We start from the raw sequence: 23429 nt of genomic DNA, 5'->3' as shown, positions 1-23429 counted from the left end.
CTTATGCTAGTTTGACAAACATTAGTCCCAAAAAGTGTTCTTATATTTTGTGTATTTCATTATTCCATTTTAGCTTCCAATCCATGTGCTGCTAATGAGGGCAGAGGTCCATGTTCTCACATGTGTCTGATAAATCACAACAGAAGTGCGGCATGTGCCTGTCCACATCTGATGAAACTGTCTTTAGACAAGAAAACATGTTACGGTAAGTTTTCCTCCGAAAGTCTGACAATTGTATTTATTTTAGAATTTTGAACTGGACAAATTAAAACACAATCTTAAAAACAATCTTTACAGTACATTCTGATGGTATATTTTAAAGCGATATCTACTTTTTGAGAATTGATAACTCACTCTAATATATGAGGTGTGTGTAGCTTTGATGTTTAATACCATAGCCATTTTTTCCTGTTCCTTGTGTATATGTTAGTAAAAGTTATCTCTACAAAACAGAAAGATGTATACTGTAAAGTGTGTCACCAAAAAATGGAGTCAGGTAAGCTGAATGACAGAAATATGCTTCATGTTTGAATCTCTACCTGTTCTTCTAAAGTAGTCTTCATTTTCTTAATCCTTAAAAATGAAACTAAGAGTAAATATTAGACATGCAGCTTTGCAGGGGAGTTTTATAAAGAATTGCAGTAAAGACTTTTAAGTTATAAAAGCTGTTTAAATGTCAAATAATTGTGTCTTTTATCAGTTAAACCTTGTACTATAGTATTCTTTTCAGTGTGCATTAATAATGTTTAGGAAATACAGAAAAATACTTCATTGTATCAAGGGTATTGCGGTGAAGAAAGTTACCTTAACTGTTTGGAGCAGACATTTGCTCCAATAATTTAGATTGTTGAGATTAGAAAAACAGAAGTCTGTTTTGCCTTTAATGTATTAACCTTTTCCATTAGGAAATGTCTAAATTAAAACAATCAATGTTTGGGGTTTTTTTTGTTTTTTTTTCCCATCTGTTTGCCTTTCACTGCTTACATGTACATTGTGGAATTCCTACTGAGTTTCATTTTTTTGGGAAACTTCTCTGTTACGGTGATACTCTGTTGCCCTGAGATACCAAATTTTATTATCTGTCAGGATATGTTGGCAAATGAAACCATATTTTTGTGATTGGGATAAGTGGAGTAAAAATTTTAAAATAGCATTTTTAACATTCTCTCTTACACATTCATGAGACCATACGGCTTTAGGTTGCAGTAACATCATGTCCAGCATCCAGAATTAATACATTTTTCCTGTGACGTTTTTGTGCTTTCTGGCATAGTTTATTTCTCAATTGTCACTAAGCTGCAGGATTTCTGGATATTAAATCACTCATGTAAACTTTATTTACACATTTGTAAAGTGATCTTAAATGAATGACTTGAACTTCTGTTAGCGATGTTGTGCAGAGGATGAGGAGTGATGTTTTCTTTTTTCTAACAGAAAGGAAGAAGTTTCTTCTTTATGCAAGGCATTCGGAAATAAGAGGGGTGGACATAGAAAACCCATACTTCAACTTCATCACAGCCTTCACTGTTCCTGACATTGATGATGTGACAGTCATCGATTTTGATGCTGCGGAGGAGCGCTTATACTGGACTGATGTGAAAACACAGACCATCAAGCGTGCCTTCATTAATGGCACTGGCTTAGAAACCATTATTTCAAGAGGTAAATACCATAACATTGAAGTAATAATAATTAATTGTAGTTATAAGCATGCTAAAATATGTACCAAAGTTCTTGTTGAGTGTACCTTCCACTGGTATTGGATAATTGATCTAAACAATAAGAAAGCATAATTTTGTTTTGGATTCCACTTCATTTTATTGATTCACAATTCATTTTTATTTAAATAAATTGTGGTGTTATTTTAACATTGCTTTTATATGAGATTGGAAATATTGTAAACAATGGAAATAATGTCTTCTGGGGAAGGTAGAAGTAATAAAATGAAAAGCAGAAAAATAACAGTATCCTGACATAGTGCTGACCTACCGAAGAAATTAGCTGCATCAGAGTTATTTTTTTCTTTCCAGTTTATGTAGATCTTTCAGCTTTGGCACCATTCATGAAACACATGGTATGGTAGCTCTGTAATTTTGGTAATACTGGTGTTATGGTTTTACCTGTTGTCTTCTTCCAGCATGTGTCTTGTTCAAACTGATTGCCATCAGGCGGTTTGCAGTACTTGAATGCTGTGAGGAAGTGGTCTTGAGTCTGTGTCTTTCAATCCTGTAAACTTTTGTTCCATCAGTGCTGCTTCAGTTACTTATAACAGTACATTTCGGGTTTTCCTTTTTACTGAGCTTTTTCCTTACAGGTAGATTGCTTACAGCGATACAAGGAATCCTAAAATATTGCAAATGGAAAATCATAGCTGGCTTGTTTTTTTCTGTAGTTAACACTTCCATTGTTCCGGCACTTTTGCTTTGTACTTTGAGTACAGAAACCTAATGGATTGTAAAGTCTGTTCATGATGCTTCAACCCTATGGCAGTAGCTTCAGTATTAAAGTGATACCGGTTTTTTTCCTTGCCTAGTGCTGGGGTTTGTTTGTTTGTTCATGTCCAACCACTATCAGTTCCTCTCCTAGCACCACACAATGTTCTTCTATTTTGTAATATAACTATCTGCTTGAACATAGAAAACTGTTCTGACAGCAATTATCTCAAGGCAAATTCTGTAAACTCTGGTTCCTCAACTGTTAAATATGTGTTTGAAGGGGAAGAGATGAAAAGAAAAAAATCACTTCTGCAAGATCAGACCTTTTCTGATTTTGAGAACAAATAAAAAAAAACCAAAGAGACCTCTTTAGTTTTTTGATTAATTTTTTGATGATTTCCCCAAATAAAGTTCTGCCCCTGGTGTCACTCCAGAAGAATTTTGTTCTGAATTAGCATATTTTGGGAAATCATTGGACAACTGTGGCAATATTAATTCTTGGCTGTGTGGATTGATGAACCTATTTATTTTGTGTAAGTATCTTGGGTTTGTCACCTGCTATCTCAGAGACAACTTTATTAATAATTGGAGATTTTTTTCAGTACCAGTAATGAAAGCAAAGTTCAGAATGCCTCTTAGAGCTAGTCTTTACATCATTGAGGTGCCCAGAAGAGGAAGAGTTCTTGTGTTTTTAAATGGTAGTATTCCAAAAAACATTGTTTACTATATAAAATATATAGTGAAAAATCACAAAACTTGTCAACTTAATGAAACTTAATCAGCATTCTTTTTATTGTGGTAGCTTCTGTGCTGGAGGTTTTCTGGGTTGTTCTTTTTTTCTGTGCCAGATGTAACTCATTATATATAAAATATGCAAATTTACCATGTTCTGGCACATCAAAACATTCTAAAGACTACTTACTATGTGAAAATGATCTCATTTACTTACAGTTGTATTTTTATACTTCTTATGAGAGCATAAGAAGCTTTGTAAGCACATACTAGTGGGATTCTTGCAGGATGAAGTCTTATGTTAATGTCACAAAGATGCCAAAGTCATAGTTTAATCTTTTTAAAAGTATGAAATGCTTGTTTTCTAGTTCCTCCAACAAACAAACAAACAACAACAACAAAAAAAAAAAAAAAAAAAAACCACAACCAAAAAGGCAGGGGATCAGTTTAAAATGGGTCAAGGCTCTGAATTCAGTGGCCTTTGTTGCATTCTCTAAAATTGGCAGACTTCCTAATGCCCAATCACTGTTTGACCTTAGGTATAGGCAAGTCAGTCCATAGCCACATCCATGTTAGTTTGTCAATGACAATAATTCTGTCAGTGGAAGTAATCATACGAAGTTGACAAAGAGAGAGTGTATAAACTATGAACTATAATGAAATCATGAAATCGCCCTTAGCCTGCTTCCTCATCTTCAAAGGTGCTGTACAGTATGAACCATTGCTATGCCAAAGCAGAGCAGCTTGTTGGTATCTAAATGATGAGCAGTGATTTTGTATGCAGCATTTAAGGCAGATATCAATATATTTAAAAAAAAAAAATCAGTGTCTTGCTAAGGAAGACTATCTCATACAAAGACACTTGTGAAGGTACTAAATTGATCATATTATATTCGTTTGTCACTACTGCAGGTAATACTGCTGCTGTGGTTTAACCCCAGAAATCAGCTAAGCCCCACACAGCTGCTTGCTCACTCCATGTGAGTGGGCTGGGGAAGAGAGTTAGAAGGATGAAAGTGAGAAAACTCATGGGTTGAAATCAAGACAGTTTAATAAGAAAACCAAAAGCTGTGTGCACAAGCAAAGCAAAAGAAATTCCTTCACTACTTTCCATTGGCTGACAGATGTTTAGCTACTTCCAGGAAAGCAGGGGAGTAAGTTGGAGTCTTCAAAAGCCTTCAGAAATAAAACCAAAACTTCTTCAGTCATGTAGCTACTTACCTACTAACATGCTGTAGAAGTGTGCTATAAACCAGTGGTTTTAATTCAGATACTCCATACTGAGTCTTCCCAGTGATAAAGAGGGAAGTAGGCTTTTAAACTTCAGCATAGTTTTACCTTAGAAAGCCACTTAATGCTCTCTATGTAAAGTGTAACTCACAACTAAAGAAGTATGAGCCTTCCTCTTACATCATGAATAATATTTATGTTTAGTAATTGTGAGTGTTGAACTTTCCAGTGGAGGGTAATTCATTCTACATCATCATCCATTAAAAAAACCCACCACAAACCACACTTCTTAATAGTGCATTGAGTAATAAATGCATTTGTAAGTAGAAAAGTACACTGAGAAAATTCACCGTCTGTCTGATTATTATTTTTGGACAATGTGTTTTATGCTAACTTTAAAATAAGTATTTATGGAGGATTTCCTAAATCTTCAGTGCAGTTTTGATGTTCTTATTGCAAGTATATCAGGCCCAAGAAGAAAAATAATTATTATTAATTCTTGGCAACCAGTTTGTACAGACATCTGAGTAGCATATTGCACAATATTGTTAACAAGCTGTAGAAGATATTGTTGGGATTTTTTCTCTAAGTCTGAGAATAATCCAGACAGAAAATAAAGAGAATAACTACTTTCACTTTTTGCAGATATCCAGAGTATCAGAGGTCTTGCAGTGGATTGGATATCACGTAATTTATATTGGATTAGCTCAGAATTTGATGAAACACAAATTAATGTGGCACATTTAGATGGTTCCTTGAAAACCTCAATCATCCATGGAATCGATAAACCCCAGTGTCTTGCAGTTCACCCAGTAAAAGGGTAAGATATCTGTGGTTTTAACAAATGAACTGTGGTAAAGCTTGTCACAAGCTGAGTTTTCAGATTTTGAGTTTGCCCTTTCTGTTTTGTTTCAAACTTAAGGTAAATGCATGTGTTTCAAAGATTTTGCTGAGATTTCTGAGTACTGCTTCCCTACCAAAGCTTACTGTTGATTAAATCATGTAATCATTAGTTGTATATTTTGCCTGCTTCTAGGAATGTTTTCCCTATTGATGCATTAAAAATACTGTGTAAACAAAGCAACATTTGAAATATGTTCATCTTCTTCTTCAGTAAGCTCTACTGGACGGATGGTAACACAATTAACATGGCAAACATGGATGGCAGCAACAGCAAAATACTCTTTCAGAATCAAAAAGATCCTGTTGGTAAATACCTTTTTTCCTGTTGTTTTTTTATTTGATAGTGCTTTATTACAGACATTATCTTGAAATGCTGTTTAAGTATACAATGATGTTTTTCATGCACTGTATAACAGAGATAAGAACAGACATAAAGACATGAAAAGCACTGATGTACCCCTGTGTTTTGCAATTTAAGATATTTTTGGCCCATTCTAATTGAAATCTATTCTAGTGGGCTACATACATTGTTATTAACCTCTAGGATTACCGTAGACCGAAGGTGAATGAGAAGCTGTCTGTATTTCTCAGTCTTTTGGTCATGGGGAAAAAAGCATAGAGAGGATGCTTTTCAGTTATGAATGTATGTGAGAGGATACTCTGACTGCAAATGTAGAACCTTCCTCACCAGAATCCCAACTGCATTTATTTTTGGTTCAGGTATCTTTTCTTCTTGTAATTTCATTTTTTTTTTAGAGTTAAAGTGGTTACAACAATTGTTGTTGCCTTATTAATGACCTATAAATAAAGTGATTACATATTAAGGCATCTATGGGTTTTCATAACTGAATGCTTTAAGCAGGCTGAAGTAAATATGACAAATATCTGAATAAATTTGACAACAAAGCAACACAGAATGCATTTTAGACCCTAATTTCAAATAATTTTGTAGAAATTATTTAGTGTCTTTTATTGTCGATTTGATTTTCTGTCTATCCACTTGAAGAGACAGTTATTTATTGGGAGGAAAAGGAGTGGTAAACCCACTAATTTTAAGGTGAAGTATAAACCATAAACACATTTAATAATATTATGACAATATTAAGAAATAAGCCTGTGTGCAACATTTTGCACTGAATATCCTGTGATCATAGGTCCTAAATTGCAGTCCTTATGGTTTCTGTCATTGAGTTTGTTCTGAGTAGCAGTAAAGCCACTGAACCAAATACGTGGTAGAATGGTAAGTACTCCTTTTTTTTTTCTTTTCCTTTTTGTTTTTTTCCCCCCTCCCCTCCCTTGTAAGTATATCAGTTCTGTCAAAGGCTGCATGTGCAAATCCATGTGGGTTTTCTGATGTTTTTCTTCATGGACATGTAAAGTCTCACTGGTATCGGATGGACTGTTCGTGCAGTTAAATGTTCCTGTAAGCTTGGAGGAATGATGATTGCAACATTACTTTTTTACTTCACCATGGAGCTGCAAGTGAAACAATGTTTTTTCTTTCTATAGTGTTGGATTAATTTTTAACACCTTTGAGATCTGATAAGAATTACTTCAAATAGGTTATATTCCAGATGAAAGGATCTTCCTGCATAGTAATGATACCTATCGCATAATAAGGAAACCGTAGAGATTTAACCGTTTTTCCCTTCTTGGCTCTCTGAAAACATGCTAAATTGTAAAGTATGTAAAGCATAGAATATGTAGTATGCAAAGTGTGTAGAGTAAAGTATGTATGTAAAGGGAAAGTAAAGCTTGCAGTTGTCTATTTCTGAAAAACTTTCTAATGGGTAGATGTCTTGGCTCAGTTTTGTTGATGGATATGAAAACAAATTCTGTTGCATGTCTGAGGAAAAATTATCAGATACACTATAGATAAAATAAGTACTAAATTTCCAATATCGAACTCTAAATAGAAATATATGCAAAATGCCTTTTTTAATGGTTTAAATTACCCTTACCATTAGCATAAAGCTAATTAACATCTTGGCACTCTCATGCTAAGAACAAGAAAACATTGCTGAAGAGCCAGAGAGTAGCAGTCTTAAAACTTTGATTTAGCATCTAATTTCTAACTGAGAAGCTGTCTTTTTCTACAAGTGAAAATCTAGTTCATGCAGTGCTGATATTGAATATTTGGGGAGCGAGGTGAATGATCTAATAAGTGAGTTCACAGGTGGATTACTGGAAAACAAATATATGGCTTATAAGAGTTGGACGTCCTGATAAGTCATGGGGGTTTTTGTTTTCTTAAGGCATAATTTCAAAATTTTAAGAATGAGGGAAAATTTTCCAATCTGTGACCTGAAGTATGCTGATGATTTTTTTTTTTCTCAATTTGAGTTCTATTAAAAGGAGGAGACTATTTCAATTAAAGTATTTCTTATCAACATCAGGAGTATGTAGTTTGGAGATTTTGGAAACTGATAATCTTGGAACAGCTACACATTGTGTCTCATTTTTATCTGCAGCTCTATAAAAGCTGAAATACTGACACACACAGATTTGTTAAAAAAGGGAACTAATCACTGAGGTTCCATTAAACTGCAGTCATAAGGGTTCAGAATTAGTGCTTAATTTTGTACTTTGTGATGCAGATCATTTGATCATTGGTGTCTTGAACTTTAAGCAGTTAACTTGAACTGTTAAGCAGTTGTTTGTTATAAAACCCTGAAAGTACAAACTGTGCATTCATTGGACTGTTGTTAAGGAAATGGCTATTACTAAATTGTTGAGTATTGTATTGTTAGTAAGTTTTGAAATAACTGGGATAAATCACCTTTAAAAACGTACTGGATTCTCTCTCAGCTAACTTCAAAGGACTCCATAATTACAGGTTGAGGGAGGGGTGTTTGTTTTTTGAAATAGAGTTCAATCTTTTCTTCTGAACAAACTTGGAGTTTCCGTTTTGCTCATGATGATAGCACAGCTCTGATTGCTGTTCTAGCTGTTCTTGTTTCATTTTCTTGGCTGACTCTCCAGTTGAATATTCCTTGCTTTCTTTTTTTATATAACATGGTTTACAAAAACTACATTGTTGCAGGTGTTAACCAAAAATGTTCTTGAGATTAGCTTTTGAAATTTTCATCCTAAATTTATTTTGTTTGTTTAAAAAAAGTTATTTCTTAAGTATGCGTTTATGTTTAGCAGAGAAACAAGCCTAAGGACGTCCTAATTTTAAGCACTCATTTTTCACCTGAAATGTAATCAGCCATAAACAGTTAAAAAAAACCTTTCTTAAGTCTCTAAAGTGGGAAATGTGAACAAAAATTGGAAATTCTGTTCCTATACTTCATCTAATTTGTAATTAGCAGTGTCCAACATTCAATTGATTTAGATAGTAAGAATGAACCCCAACTTGAAAGTTCTTGGAACACAGTTTCCATAAGCTTCCACCGCTTGTTACAGAACATTTCCACAGGTAAACATAGAGGAAAATACATAATTTTAAAAGTAAGTGTGTGAAAAGTGCTATCAAGAGTCATTTCTTTGTACTTCAGGGTGCTCCAAATTAAAATTTCAAACTTGATTTTCTGGTAGTGAAAGCTAAATATCTAATTATATATGTGGTTTTAAGACTGGAACCTCTGTGTATGAATTGCTGGAATAGTCATTATGATATGCTTTTTAAATAGTAGCATATTTCTGGAAATTTCAGTAAGGAAATTAAAAAATGCTTGTGAAAACAGTGATGGCCTAAGTCATGGAAATATTTAAAAAAAAACCAAAACAACAAAAAAAAAAAAAAAAAAAAAAAAACAACCAAAAAACAAACAAACAAACAAACCACGACGGAATTCTCTGACACCAGTATTTTGCAATCCACATATTTAGGTTGACTTTGGCAGCTGGGACACAAGGTGTAAGCCAGTCACCCACACAGAATGCATCATGAGTATCTGTGATCCTTATGGCTAGTGAGTCACCAATTTTCACTGGAAAAAACGGGACGGTTCCTTAAAAAATCTAAACAAATAGAAATAATATGTTTTCACAAAGGTTGGTAATAGGTGAATAACACAACAGCAAAATACTTTGGGAAGAAAAATGTGGTAGGCTTGGGTAGAAGGAGATAGGAATGTTATTTCTTGTCAGTTGGTGCTGGGTGATTGAAATACTCGTATATGGAAGCACCAGTTTAATATCTGAAGAAGTAGGAAACCTGACAAGATAACATTTTAATAGCTGTGTAGATTGCATTCACAACAATCCCATAAATAGATTTTTCTAGGTGAGTAGCTCACTGGTAGCAGTAAAGAGTTACAGAGGACGGCAAATGCTATCCATCTCAGAGTAAGGAAACTTTTGTACTTGCATATTACCATTGTAATCCATAGCAAGGTTCATTCCTATTCCCAGGAAAGTTTCCTGTGCTAGGTCTAAATACTGCACATGCTGTTGCCAGGACAACATGTATGTGCAGAGAGATGCTGCAAGATCAATCTCTCCTGAAGGCGCTACTTGGTATCCTTATCTTCTCTTGAGGGTAGATTGTTTTCTTCTGGCTGATACACTTACAGAGAGGGGGGGAAATAGCAGTAACTGTAAAGGAACTGGAAAACTGTTTTTCAAAAGCTTAGAAATGGACACTTTTTGGCCTACTATGTCAAATACACGTAAAGAAATAGTGGCATGATGGTAGCTGAAAGTACCGCAGCATGCAGCACTCCTTCCTTCCATCAGGATTTTGAAAATAGATCTGGCTTTCCACAGAGAAGCAGTTTCCATGATGGAAGAAGTGTACTGTACAGTATCTAGAGGTTGACCTATGGAGTGAAATATAGTATTTTTTGGCAACTGTCTGCTGGGTGCCTAACATGAGTTCTGGGAAAAGTGTAGCACCAAAACAAATTATTATGGCATGTATTGTCACCATGCCAAGCACATTTCACCATGGAAGATCTCCTGCTACAGTTACTTGAATGTTCTTCAAGGATTATAGAATTCTGAAACACTTTATCTCTGCATTCTTTGCTTTTACTTGCAGTAAATTGTATGCTTTGTTCATTTAGTAGGTTATTTTGCAACTGTTTTATTTCTGTGGTTCCCTTTCTTCTAACTCCAAAGAACTGATCATGAGGTCAGTTCACTATGAAGCAAAAGTAAAATGAATACTGTAAACTTCCTGAGAATTAGTATTAGGTTTTGGTATTTTAGCATTCTAAGCGAAGGGCTGTGCATGTAGGCAGAGAGCAGAGTTTTCGTAGTTCTGAATGACAAAAAATAGCTTTTTTCCTAAGTCTTTAAGTATTCATTATTATAGAATACAAATAACGGTTTCTAGTTTGCATTAACTAGTAGTTAATGACCTCACTTAAGACCTCAGTTTGTTCAAGTAATTTTTCTTTGCCAGATAATGCTATTTCATCAGTCAGTCACTGATTGATTTGTGTAGACTTTGGGAGAAATAAAAGGCAGAAATCTTTTTTTTTAAAAAAAAAAAAGCGTGCTTTTTTCAGTATAAATGGGCAGTTTGGTTTGTTTCTCTCTCTCTGTCTTTTTTTTTTAAAGTTTGACTAGATAAATGGATAAAAGTTTTTTGTGTGTGTATATATATTTCATAACTACACTTTTATTATGAAAACAGTTTAACACTAAATGTTTATTATCAACTCAAGCCACAGTTAAACCTGTATATATTAATTACAGGTTTATCAATAGATTATGGGGAGAACAAACTTTACTGGATCAGTTCAGGAAATGGAACCATAAATAGATGCAACTTGGATGGTGGTAATCTTGAAATAATAGAATCAATGAAAGAAGACTTAACAAAAGCCACAGCTTTAACCATTATGGGTAAGTCTGGTGATAATAACTTAACTTTTAAATGATTGGAAGCTAATTAATAATGAAAAATAAATATCTTGAAGAAGCTATTGTTGTTTATATGTAAATTACACAGTACAGACTGGTTTGTTTGTGATTTTTTTAATATATATATTTCATTGAACAGACAGTTTACAGTCTGTATGACAAGTTTATGTTTATAAATATAATCTTGCATTTGTATACAGGATGCAGGTAACAGGTTGATGATGGCTTACATTTACTATAGTAAAGCATTTCGGAAGGGGATATGTTATGCTCTTTCTTACAGAGAATTATGACTTGTTTCTTCTGCAGCTCTCTTGTTTCCACTCTTAGTTCAGAGTGGCCCTGGTTTGTTTGATTGGCTTGTGCTTTGAAAACTTCTTTGGGTTATGAACTGATGACTGATTATTTTGATAAATGCATTGTTTGGATTTTCAGATATCTGCTAAAATTCTGTGTATTAAATTAATTGGGGAAAAAAGTTCTGTTTGTTATACTTTGTGCATTAGAGAAGTTTAGAATGTTCAAACACATCTAAGTTACTAAAAAAATAATCAGAAGAATGGTAACATAAGAAAAATTTTTAAAAAAATCAAGAAGTCTTTAAGTTGCAGATTGCTGAACAAGAGTATTGCTTCAAATTCGTTGTATCTCATATGCATCTTCAGTCCTTGAACCTCGCTGGAGTTAGGATACAGTGTGTTAAGAAAATTCAGTCTGACTCAGAACTGGTATTTATTATTCTAGAAATAACTTTAGAGCTGTCCATATTTCCTCCAAATGCTTTGCTGACCTCTGTTCTGGTTCAATTAAAAATTATTTACATTTATCTTTCATGTTAAAAAAAAAGGTGCAGTTGATAAGTAGACGTTTGTTGGGGTAGTTGACTCATCAGCTGTCAGTCTTTTAATAAAGTATTTTGATCCATCAATTATATAATGTATGCGTAGGTGGTGTGCTTGTGAAAGTTATGCTAAATGAACTCCAAAGACTAAATGCATAAGTTGGAAATTAAGTCATATTTTAAAGTAGTAACGACTAAAGTAGCTTTATTATACACATATTTGACCAGTATTGAACTCTAAATACTGCTAAAATCTGTTGGAGAGGGGATGCTTTTATATATGCATTCATAAACAAAAGCAAGTTCTGTGTCACGAGGAGTCATGAACATTAATATAGACAACTTGTCTTTTGTTCATTTGATTGTGACTAGAAATAGATGACCTCTTCCTTAGGGAGCTATGAGAAGTCTTTAATATGAGGTGGTGTAAAGAGTATTCCTTCATACTGAGATGTCTAGTCTTATCTTGAATCTGTGCTTCACAGAATCTGCAACAGTGATGATCCACCTGGAATACCGAATAAAGAGTTAATAGCTGTCATTTAAAGAAGAGTGTTTCATGCTTCTTTGCCTGAAAGTAGTTGAATTTTTCTGGTGTGGAGATGAGAGAACGTGTGCTGTGTAGTTTTAAAACATATATCTATCTAATATTACTAGTTTGGGATACTCTGGATTTATGATTAATGACAATTCTTCCTACTCTAAATGGGTAAACAAATCGTACAACGTGTTTGGGGTTTTCTGTTTGTTCTGCTTTTTTGGGTTTTGCCTTTCTTTTTAAGCCATAGTTATGATAAACTGCAATATGACATTGCAGTATGATTCAGTATAAATATCTGGTGGATAAAAGTGCAGACAAAGACAGTTTTGTAAACAGTACTGTAGGTGCTGATTGAAAAACATGAGAAATTTTTGTTTTCATTTCTCCTGTATGTTTTTGTGTTATGGAACATAGCAGCATAAATGCCAACTGTTTTCCTGAAGTGCTGGTGACTTTACATAGCTTCTTAGGGTCAGGCTTTCATGCATGTAAAATGGATCAGAACTGAAAATTCAATGTGATATGAAGAAATATAAGAGATCTGTCATTCATAAATGATCGTAACTAATAATATGTAAATAAATAAGAATGAATAATTTTTCTGATATAAGATTTAACATGATAGTGTGGGAAAATATAGTACCTCTGTCGATCTGTTTGCCTACAAGTTCAATAGGAAGTTATAGCAGCTGAATCACAGTCATTATGATGTTTATTGCATCATTTTTTGTCCAGTTCGTAAAGTTTCTTGACTGCTTGTATCTAAAATCATGGTAAACACATAAAATAGTTGGAATGTTTCTTCTATATATATTGTAAGCAAACTTTTTTTACCATTTGAATTCATCAGTGACTTAAAAGAAAACAGGTCCATGTGAAGTCATACATCCTTTTCTACTCTTTCCATTTATTTTTTTTTCAAATACACATCCGCTGTGAAATGTCAGTGCATGCAACATCAGCCATTTTTAGTTAACTTACCATTCAAAAATGCATGTGAATGCTTTGGTAGTGTCTCCCACTGTTTATTATCTTGCATTTGGTCAATAGTAATCTGCTTCTGCTACTTAGTTCAAAAACCTCTATAGTTTCTCCTGGTCTTTTAGAAGTTTATCTAATTCACAGCACCCTATCCTCCCATAATTTTCAACACCTACTACAGACAACACAAGTTGATAACAAGTACTGTTCTGGAAACTCAGGATTTGCCATGTGAGAGAATCTCAGATTTTCTTACACAGTACAGTGATATTCTGTTCAACATTCAGAAAATGGTTCCTATACTTGTTTTAATGTTTGAATTGGATATATTCAGTGTCTGATTTTAAACAGTTTTCCTGGTAGCCAGTGTCTGAGTGTGATCTAATTATATAGATCTATTTGGCATTCTGCTTGAAGTCTCATTTCCTGCCTTCCAAGTTACTTAATGAAAAGGGTTCCTTAACTGAAACTGGTTGGAAATTTACCTTTGTGGTGAGAACTATATGTATTTCCCGGATTGGTGAGCAGAGTTGTCATATCACAAGATTTGAATTACAAAGGAACTTGCAGCAATATCTGATGAATTTCCAAACTACTGTATTCTTTCTTGAATGATACAGGGCTCTGAACCATAAACAGCATTGCTAGAAAAGTATTGATTAGTTACTGTAATTTTTTAGCTGGGAAGAAAAAGTTATTGAAGGCTTTTGTCAGCAGTTTTGTTGGATTTTGTAGCAGAGCCTCACAGAAATACAGTTTACCCAAAACCACAAAGTTCAGCTCATTTAGTTACAGAATAGGAATATGATTTAGGTTGTGTAGATTTTATAATGAGAATGTAATTTGTTGTTTAAAATTACTTTTAAAAACATAAAAGAAAATATTCCATGATAGTAAGTAGTAGCCTTTTTCTAGTTGTTGTTTACTAGTATAAAATAAAGTAACGTCATGTAGTGAATGAGTCTACCTATAAGTGCTAGTTCTGTTGAAAATCATGTAAAATAATTTTCAACCAGCAATACAATGAAATCAGACATGTGTCATAGCTCTTCAGTGGAAGCATACATATTAGAACAATGTATTTGAACACAAACTTTATATAATACAGCCATGAAATTTTGTTATTAAACAATCAAACCAGACAGAAACAATTACAGTATTTCATTTCAGACAGAAAATATGTGTTCAATGTTACCAAAATATCTTCATGCCACCATTTTATGTCAATTATGTAGTTAAATGATATATTGGTTATTTGATTTTGGGTTTATCCTAAATAAAGTTTCAAATATGACACCAAAATGCATTTCTAGTAACTCAAATGTTGGGAGATATGACTTTGCTGGACATAATTGCAAAGTGAAAGGGGCTGCTTAGATCAGGAAACTTCAGATACATACACCTTAATTTTCCAAGTCATCAGTCTTCTAATTGCCATAACATCATTCATTACATTAGCATTAATATATGAAATATATCTAGGCAATTTGCCCAGTTTTAAGTACAGTACATAGTTGTCTTCCATAAATACTCAAACCACCATTAATGAAAACTAATGGCCCATCAAAATTTGCATTCAGAGTGCTGCTTCAAATCTCCAAAGGACTGTCCACAATGCTAGCGTAGCAATTTTTGGCATTTCAAATTGCTGTTCCCCAATATGTTGCTGCACTTAATGCTAATTACCCAACAGAATGGATAAATACAACAATTTTAATCTATATTATAACCCAGGTTCAGCAACAAGATTGTAATTAGTGACTGAATAACACTCTTGTTAGCATCATCAAGCAACTAAATCATTTAACTTCCATTTGATATTTAAAGGTTTCAAATTCTTCTGTGGTTTGTGAAAGCAAGTTGTCTTTATGCTAAAGTAAACTGGTTTTGTGAAATCATATGCTGTATTTTAAAATTAATATGGAAATAAGTAATCCTGATACTAGAAATCATATGAGTTACCTCCTGCAAGAATATATTAGTAGCACAGAGAGAAATAGTCCAAAATTCTACTTAGAATTTTGCTCAAAAATAGGTGTATAACATATAGGTATTTTTTGATTATTTTGTTGTTTTTTGTTTTTGTTTTTTGGTTTTTTTTTATGAGACACTGTTGTGGCATATATTGGCCATCCAGCAGTTTATGAAGAATTAAAACCTATATTGTTTAGGTCTTGGGGCATAACTGGTCGGCTGTGACCAGTTTGTTGTTTTTTGGGCAGGTAGTCGGAAGTGTTTAACCTCAAGATTGCACTTAAGGATTTGTGGGTTGGTTTTTTTTGTTTCCTTTTGTGTTTGGTTTTGTTTGTTTTTTGTTAATATATCAGAAATGTCAGGATTTGCTTGAACTCCCTCATTTAACTCCCTGTACTCTATCCATATGTCTTTCTAAAACTTGAAGTGCACCATATAAAGCCTCCATGTAAAAGAATAAATACTAGTTCAGTAAGATTTTATAAGTTATATTTTTAATGATGTGTTAATATAGTTGTCATGCTAGCAAGGATGGAAGAGGAAGATAAAAGAATAATTTTGAAGTGTATTTTGAGTATTCACTTGTGATTTGTTGTGATTTATCCTTTTTAACGGTACAGGCGATGTAGGAGACTACTCAGCTTCTGTGTTCACACTCAAATACTTCAAGGATTAGTAATGAGTTTATGCTGTAATGATTTTTGTTTTTTCTGTCATGAAGGGAGAAGAACTCTATGATTTGACATCTCCAACACCACTGAAGGAAATTGGCTAGATACTGTTAACTGTATATGAAAGCTTCAAGTCTCATTTAATAGCTTAGTAAGCAAAAGAGGTACATGGTGGAACGTAGTGAAGTAGAAATGGTTTGGCTCCATACTAATACAAAAAGGGAGAAATTAATAAAATGGTGTAGAAAATTATTAGTAATTTAACTTTTTGATAAAGTACATGGCATGCCTTCATCTCATTGTAAAAGAATATGCAAAGTTGGTTGCTTGGTTATTTGAGGTTTTTGTAACCAACCAACAGAAAAAACCAAACCCCAAAAAACCAAAAACAAAACCAAAGCCATTTTATGGATGGGTATGGATGTGTAAATCAGTAAGTTCTTGTATTCCATGTGTAAGACAGCAGTCATTACAAAAATTATTTAATGGGCCATTCAGATTTGAGGATAAATGTCTTTAATTTGATTTTATATCCTTCAAATAGAGAATTTGAAGGCTGTAATCACTTCTTCACATACAGTCATTTAATTGAAAATGTTAGCCTAAACTTCTAGGATAGGTAATTCATTATTGTGGGTCATAATCTCACAGAAAAAAAAAAAAAGTCACATTCCCATGAATTCCCTTATGGTTTATATCACATAGTCACTCTCATGTGAGATAAGAATATCTGTTTTACTGTAATCCCAACACCAAAGCTGAGCACAGGAACTCCTTGTTCTAAGGATTGTCTGATGAAAGAACCATCAGATGTAAGCTACTACTCATTTAACAGATTGATATCACAGGGTGATCTTCTCTTTCAGTCAATTCTAGTATTTTTGCATGCATAAGATGGTAGATTTCCTTTATGTTTTTTACCTAGGTTTCCCTTGAGAGTTCCATTTATGTTTCTAAGTCTTCATATTCAGAATATTTGTCTTCTGTAGGTGGTTGTCCTATCATATACCTGTGAAGACTGCTCAGTAAATGCTTTTTTTCCTTGATACTTTCAGAGTTTGTTTTCTTTTGTGCAGTAACTTTTTACAGTTACTGCAATGGAAATGATTTTTCAGATCTACAGTTTTCATCATGGAACACTCAACTGTCTGGATCTATAAAGTATCAAACCTGCAGCATAGGCAATACCTCGTTTAACTGAAAAGGAAATGAAGTTAATACACAATATTTGCTGGAAATGCAGTGTTCCTGAAATTTAGAAGTTTTCTCAGTCTACGGTTTTACTGTTGGTTCATCGACAGTAATAATTATTTCTGTCTAAAATGAAAATGCTGATGATGTAAAACTCGCAATTATACAGACTTGCCCCACTTAATTATTTCATTTAGGATGTTTAAAAGATACAGAAGTATTTGGAGGAAAAAAAAGAGAGATATTAGTACTTTTTCTTCATGTAGAACATTGCTGCAAGATTATATTTCACAGTAATTAATACTTTAAATGTAGTCATGAGTGAATGAGTAACTCACTGGAAAGCAGTAGTTTGTTAGTAACCTAAGCATGTCATACTGTCCATATACTGCCATTTACATTTTTCTGGTTTAAAAATGTATGTGACAAACAGAAGATAGAGTTGAATTCAGATGACTGCTATTTTCCTTTTTCTGTTGTTTTCCCTTTCATGGTTACACTTAACACTCACGCAAAAACTATGTTGTGTTGCCTTTGAGACTGTTGGTCAAATCTAGGTCTGAGGTAATATGGTATTAAAATGTTAGCTAGTTCAGTTTGTTTAAAATAGTTTTCCAAAAGGCTGAGAGCAGATGGGGGAGTTGCTTGCCCTTGAGTTCATACCATTTTATTAACTCGGAGAGTATAACAGAAATGGGCCACTGAAAGCTTCTTTCTTTACAGAGGCTTCCTAGAAGGCTAGTACCAGAACTGCATTTTATTTCATTAATTAAATTGTACTGACAAAATAGCTTAAGCTTCTTTAGGTAGGAATATAGGAAAAATAGTAGTTGTGGATCCTCAGAATTATAATTTTAAATCCAGAACATAAGACTCCGTAACTTCCTTTCTGAAATGGTTAGCTACAGAGTGTTAAGACAGTCACTAAGATGAATGGCTTGACTAATTCAAGAGAAACTGATAGTCCCCAGTGAGTTGGAAGGAGGTCATCATACTGCTTAAGGCTTGTGACTGGAGTAAAGACTCAGGCAGCGGTTTCTGGCATTCAAAGAAAATGTGAAACAGACACCGTGAAACGTATTACGGACTCTGTTAACTTGGCAACCAAGAACATTCATGCCACCTCATACGTCTGTGCATACTCGAGATTGTGAGGGCTAATGTGTTAAGGACTTGAAATCAGAAGACTGACTATGGTTCCTGTGTCAGCTTTTGGCCATTAGTTTACTAAAGTTTGTTTGCTGTCAAAGCTGTTTAATAATTATATTCTGATGAATTGGGAGGTAAAGTCTGCTTTTGGTTTTGTTTTTGGTTTTGGTTTTTTTTTTTTTCAAGATTTCATAGTTATTGATTGTAATTTGCTTTTAATGAAAAATGTGGTTTATCGTTACAAGCAATTATGTTGACATGTGAAAATTAATTTCTTCCCTAGAGTAAAGTCAGTAGAATTTCCATATAAAGCTAGACATTCTAATTTACATCTTTCTGTGGAAGTAGCCTCAAATCAGCAGTTGTTGCAGCAAAAGTGTAAGTGGTAAAGACTGCTTTCATGTCTCCTGAATCTTAATAACATGGTACCATCAGCTTTCCTCTATAACTTCTTTCCGTAATACCTCCAGTGCAATACCTCATGTCTTTCACCCCAAGACCTCACCCCAGTTTCTCTCTTGCTCTTCTGCACAACAGATGTCTGTACATGAAACCACTTGTAGAGCCTGCACCCATTCCCAGTTCCACAATCTGCTGTCACGCTACCCCATTTTCTTCATGTAGTCCTTAAATTTCTCCTCTCTTTTCTCTCCATTCCATTCCCCATCTTTTTTGTGTCAAAACAAAATGCAGGCTGTTGCCACTGTGGAGCTACACATGAAGTGACGTGCTGGCCAGCACATGTGCTGCATGGCCATCTGGCTGCCAGCAAACTGAAGGGATTCAACTAGTCAATCATTCCGCTCTTTTGCAGGATGCAGGGCTCGGTCAGACAAGATTTTGTATAGGGTGGCTTTTGGGTTCATCAGGGAAGGATGGCATATGTGTGTTCTTAGTTTCACTTCGAAAGTAAATCTGTATTTTGACAAAAGTTGCATTAGCTCTGTGCATTGATTTTTCTTATGGTTTAAAAAAAAAATATCAAAAGCTAGCAGCAGTATCTCGTGCTTTTACTGTGAAAAATAGAATATGGGTGGTTGTTGTTCCCGTTACACTTGATAGAAATAGCTGGCAGTGCTTTGCATTGCGTTTGTTTATCTACAGCTAGAAACATTAGGAAGTTCTCCACTGAAGTAATGCTTTTATGCAATGTCTGAAGGATGACATTAAGAGTTAGCGTTGCCTAAGTGTTTTCTGTATGTTCGGTATGCTCTGTGTTTCAGTCTCACCCAGACAGGAAAGGACTGATTTGCTTTGCTTCCAGCAACCATTGACATTGATGAATAATGGGAACAAGCTGGCTGAAATTAATTATGATAAAAATGAACAGATTATGTTATAAGGGAAACAGCTGAAGGACTTGGCATTGGTTAGGTAAGGAGCTCTTCACTGTGAACATTCAGTTGCTATGAGTTAGCTGAGTCCCTGTTTTGGAAGCGAGTTTAAGTTCTCAAGTGTTTAGTCTGTTAAAATTAGACAGTAAGCATCCTTACTATGTTTATTATACTTTTGGATCTGACAAAAGTTTGCTTGCCTTTCAGAAATACACTTCCACTATTTCAGTGCATTCTTTAGTTTTCTCTGAACTGAACAATTGCCATGGACGTCATGGAATACATATATGTAGAATATATTAGTTTGTGTTAAAAAAATTATTCCACCTTGACTAGGCAATGCTGGTGCCTGCATATGTGAAATTTAAAGTTGGGGTTTTTTTTTTCTCTCTTGGCACATGGCAAATCGTAAAAGCACATCTTGGCTGTCAGTACCCTAATACTCAAGTTGTGATAGTCTCAGGTGTGAGATAAGGGTGAAGTCTGGGGGCACCTCTGATGTAGGACATTTGACTGTATTCCGTGACAGTATGGCTGTTAAAAGTAGCAGTGCCATACTAAAGAGCTTTTCCATCATCAGCTCAGCATCTTCAGTGAAACACTGACAGGACATAGCTGTGGTAGAAAGCAGTTCTATGATCTTGATGTCATCCTTCAGAGCTACACTAAAGCTATTAACTGTGGCCTTTTATATGTGTAGTATTATAACGAAATACCAAGGTAAAGAATATCTCTAGTGTTCTTTTCATATCCCCTCATTTTAACCTACTCTGTCTCCCAAACTTTCGCAATACGGAATTTAAATTTTTTATGACAGCTGCTAGGAAGGTTTTCAAACTGTGTATTTCATATTCTTTTCTTCTATTTGCAACATTTCTTCCTGCTGTGTTTCCTGATAGGTGGTCTTTGCTTTTTTCTTTCTGCTTTGTGAATGCTATGACTTATTTTATACCCCATTTATACAATATGGAGTGATGGCATGAAACATGAAATATTCAAAACTTGGTGGGAATACTACCCTCATACTGAATTGAGGAAAACTAGTAAAGATTATTACCCTAACAAATTTATAAGTCATTAACACTGAGGCATCTTACTAGCTTTCGCTAGATGAATGAAAGACTTGCAAACTCTTTAATTGGAGAGGCTTTCACTAGTTCTAGCGGGTTATGAGTCAAAGTCTCAAAATGACAGACTGATAAGACTGGTAAGTGTTGTATATTTCTGAACAAAACTGAAGTAATCCCTAGTGTTGACATTTAAATTATGTTAATGTGGCTTAAAAAAGAACATTTTCCTGAAGTGATGTAAGTGAAATGAAGGAGACAGTATACATCTCATGTATACCTTTCAGTTTCTTGAGATTTCTTTTAAACTTCTTGCCTTCGTACACTCTTATTTAAATTCTTGTGAAGATTATCTTAACATGAATACTGATGTTTGTATCTTTATTTCTTTTTTAATTAAATTTTACATTCCACATTAACCAATGTGTCCACAGCAATATGATCAAACTCAGTTATTCTATCCTGTCACTTAGTATCCTCTCTGCATTTAAGTGAAATCTTCATGACTGAAGTCACCTGAAATCCTACACTTGAAAAATGCGTTGCATGTACTGTAGATGTGCATCAAGTGAGAATTCTGTCATAAATTTTTGACAAGTCCTTCCTACTATAATTCAAGTATTCTGCATGTGTGGATCGGTGAAGGATGGTTTGATGTTTTATGCTAGTATGTACATAGCATGTCTCATTTTTTCTATTATTTTAAAATGTTGTGTAAATGATGATGAAAAAGTTGCTATCAATGTAAGTTGGTACTTTCAATAATTTATTTAAGACCGTAACAAGATTCTTAATTATTTTAATGGTAATTGTCATGCTTCTTCATTTGAATACTCCAGACAAGTAATGTAAACCTGGAACCAGAGTTCCTGTCATCTCTGTGTACATGATGAATGAATATAACAAAGTTTGAGAATAAACCCTTTGTTGTAGTAGTACATGATCTGTGAATAAAGTTCTCTAACTTTCAGTTAATTTGGGCGTAATACAGTTTTTACACCTAAGAAAAAAATCTACAAATCCAAAATTTCTGGTTTTAAAATAAAGGAACTGACTTTATTCTTTGAGCAGTTTTCCTTAAAATTGATCTGAGAATTAACCTCAAAAGCTTTTTCCCCACCTTGGGTTTCAATTCTATATAATTTTTTAATGATCCTCTTAATTTTTGAAAATTGAAAATTTTACAGATAAAAAGCTTTGGTGGGCGGACCAGAATTTAGCTCAGATTGGTACCTGTAGCAAAAAAGATGGAAGAAACCCAACTGTCCTGCGAAACAAGACTTCAGGTGTTGTACATATGAAAGTGTATGATAAAGCAGCCCAGCAAGGTATGTTAAAGTTTAAGCATGTTTAACCAACTCTTAGACTGCATCTATTTAATTGTAATTCAGTGTAAAATACTATAAAATATTTTATTATTGAATATATTACTGTATAGAGTAGGATAATTGATCTGGCATATCTGCTGGATGTATTTTAATTTATCAGGTGTTTTCTGAAGTTTACAGTATTGTGAAGTTTGAAGTTCTTTCAGAGAATCTAAGTTTAAAATTTTCAATTAAAAAATATCAGTTAGTGTGCACTTGCTCTCTACTGAAATTTTTAGTATTATGAGAGAATTCATTAATAGTTTTCATTATCAATTTGTTTTAATTCAGTTTAATTCATCAAAATTGACAGAGTGACAGCAGTATGAATCAAAAGTGAGACAACAGGAAGAGGCAGGAATATTGCTAATACTGCTAAAACTTAGTTAACAAAGTGGGAGCTAAGATAATATGAAAAAGTGTAATTTGGGGTCATGCACACAGTTTTACAAATTTGGAGATCAGAGATGGAAACATTTGAGATATTACTTCTGATTCCATCTGCTGAAAATGTTAAGGATTTTATCTGCATGAAACAAATTATTTCATTTTGTGGAGAAGTTACCAAAAGAGCACGGGATTGTTTAATACAATAAGTAGTCTTTGCATAGAATACATTAATTCAGTTCCATATTGAGCACTTCTGGGAACACTTGCCATGTTACCTAATCTAGGAAACACCAAAGGTGCTTCTCCAGCCCGGTGCTTAGTTTTAAATGTGGTGGAACAGTAAGTAATAAAAATTAAGGCCTTCAGTACTGTTTCTATCATTTTAAACTGCTTGAACTCCCTACTATGGAGACATACAGTTAGCTTCATGAGTACCCAAATGGTAGCAGTGTCTGGTGTCTGTGGCACTAATATGCATCTTACATTGCACAAAAGTAAAAAAAATAAAAAAAATAAAGAAAATGTTCTTTTTCTACTACTGAACTTTAACTGTAATTTCAGTGTGTTGTGAAATGTCACCTTACTGATCTGTATTTTTACAGGGAACAATGTTGAGGTTTGGGATATAAGACTGAAACACTGTAGATGGAATTCAGCTTTACGCTTGCAGGGTTTTTTTAATGAATCCTTGCATATTTTGTGTGCTTCTTGCATTTCATTAAATGAAGGTGACGTGAGAGCAGGCATGATGTGAGGACAATTACAAATTTTACTGTATCCAAACCTGGTGTCCTAGATTTTTTATT

At 34.0% G+C, this 23429-nt stretch overlaps 1 protein-coding gene across 1 annotated transcript in view; it reads left to right on the top strand.

Moving 5' to 3' along the window:
* LRP1B (LDL receptor related protein 1B) overlaps nt 1–23429 on the top strand; it is a gene marked incomplete at its 5' end in the record, with an annotated part of 587496 nt that overhangs the window by 358961 nt on the left and 205106 nt on the right. Inside the window, 6 exon segments of the mRNA XM_080399306.1 lie at nt 74–205; nt 1435–1662; nt 5043–5217; nt 5512–5606; nt 10950–11099; nt 22054–22194. Coding sequence (XP_080255432.1) covers nt 74–205; nt 1435–1662; nt 5043–5217; nt 5512–5606; nt 10950–11099; nt 22054–22194 — 921 coding nt within the window.

Source organism: Falco punctatus (genome assembly GCF_963210335.1).
Source record: "Falco punctatus genome assembly, chromosome: 8".
Taxonomy (NCBI): Eukaryota; Metazoa; Chordata; class Aves; order Falconiformes; family Falconidae; genus Falco; species Falco punctatus.
This window is presented reverse-complemented; position numbering and strand designations above follow the sequence as displayed.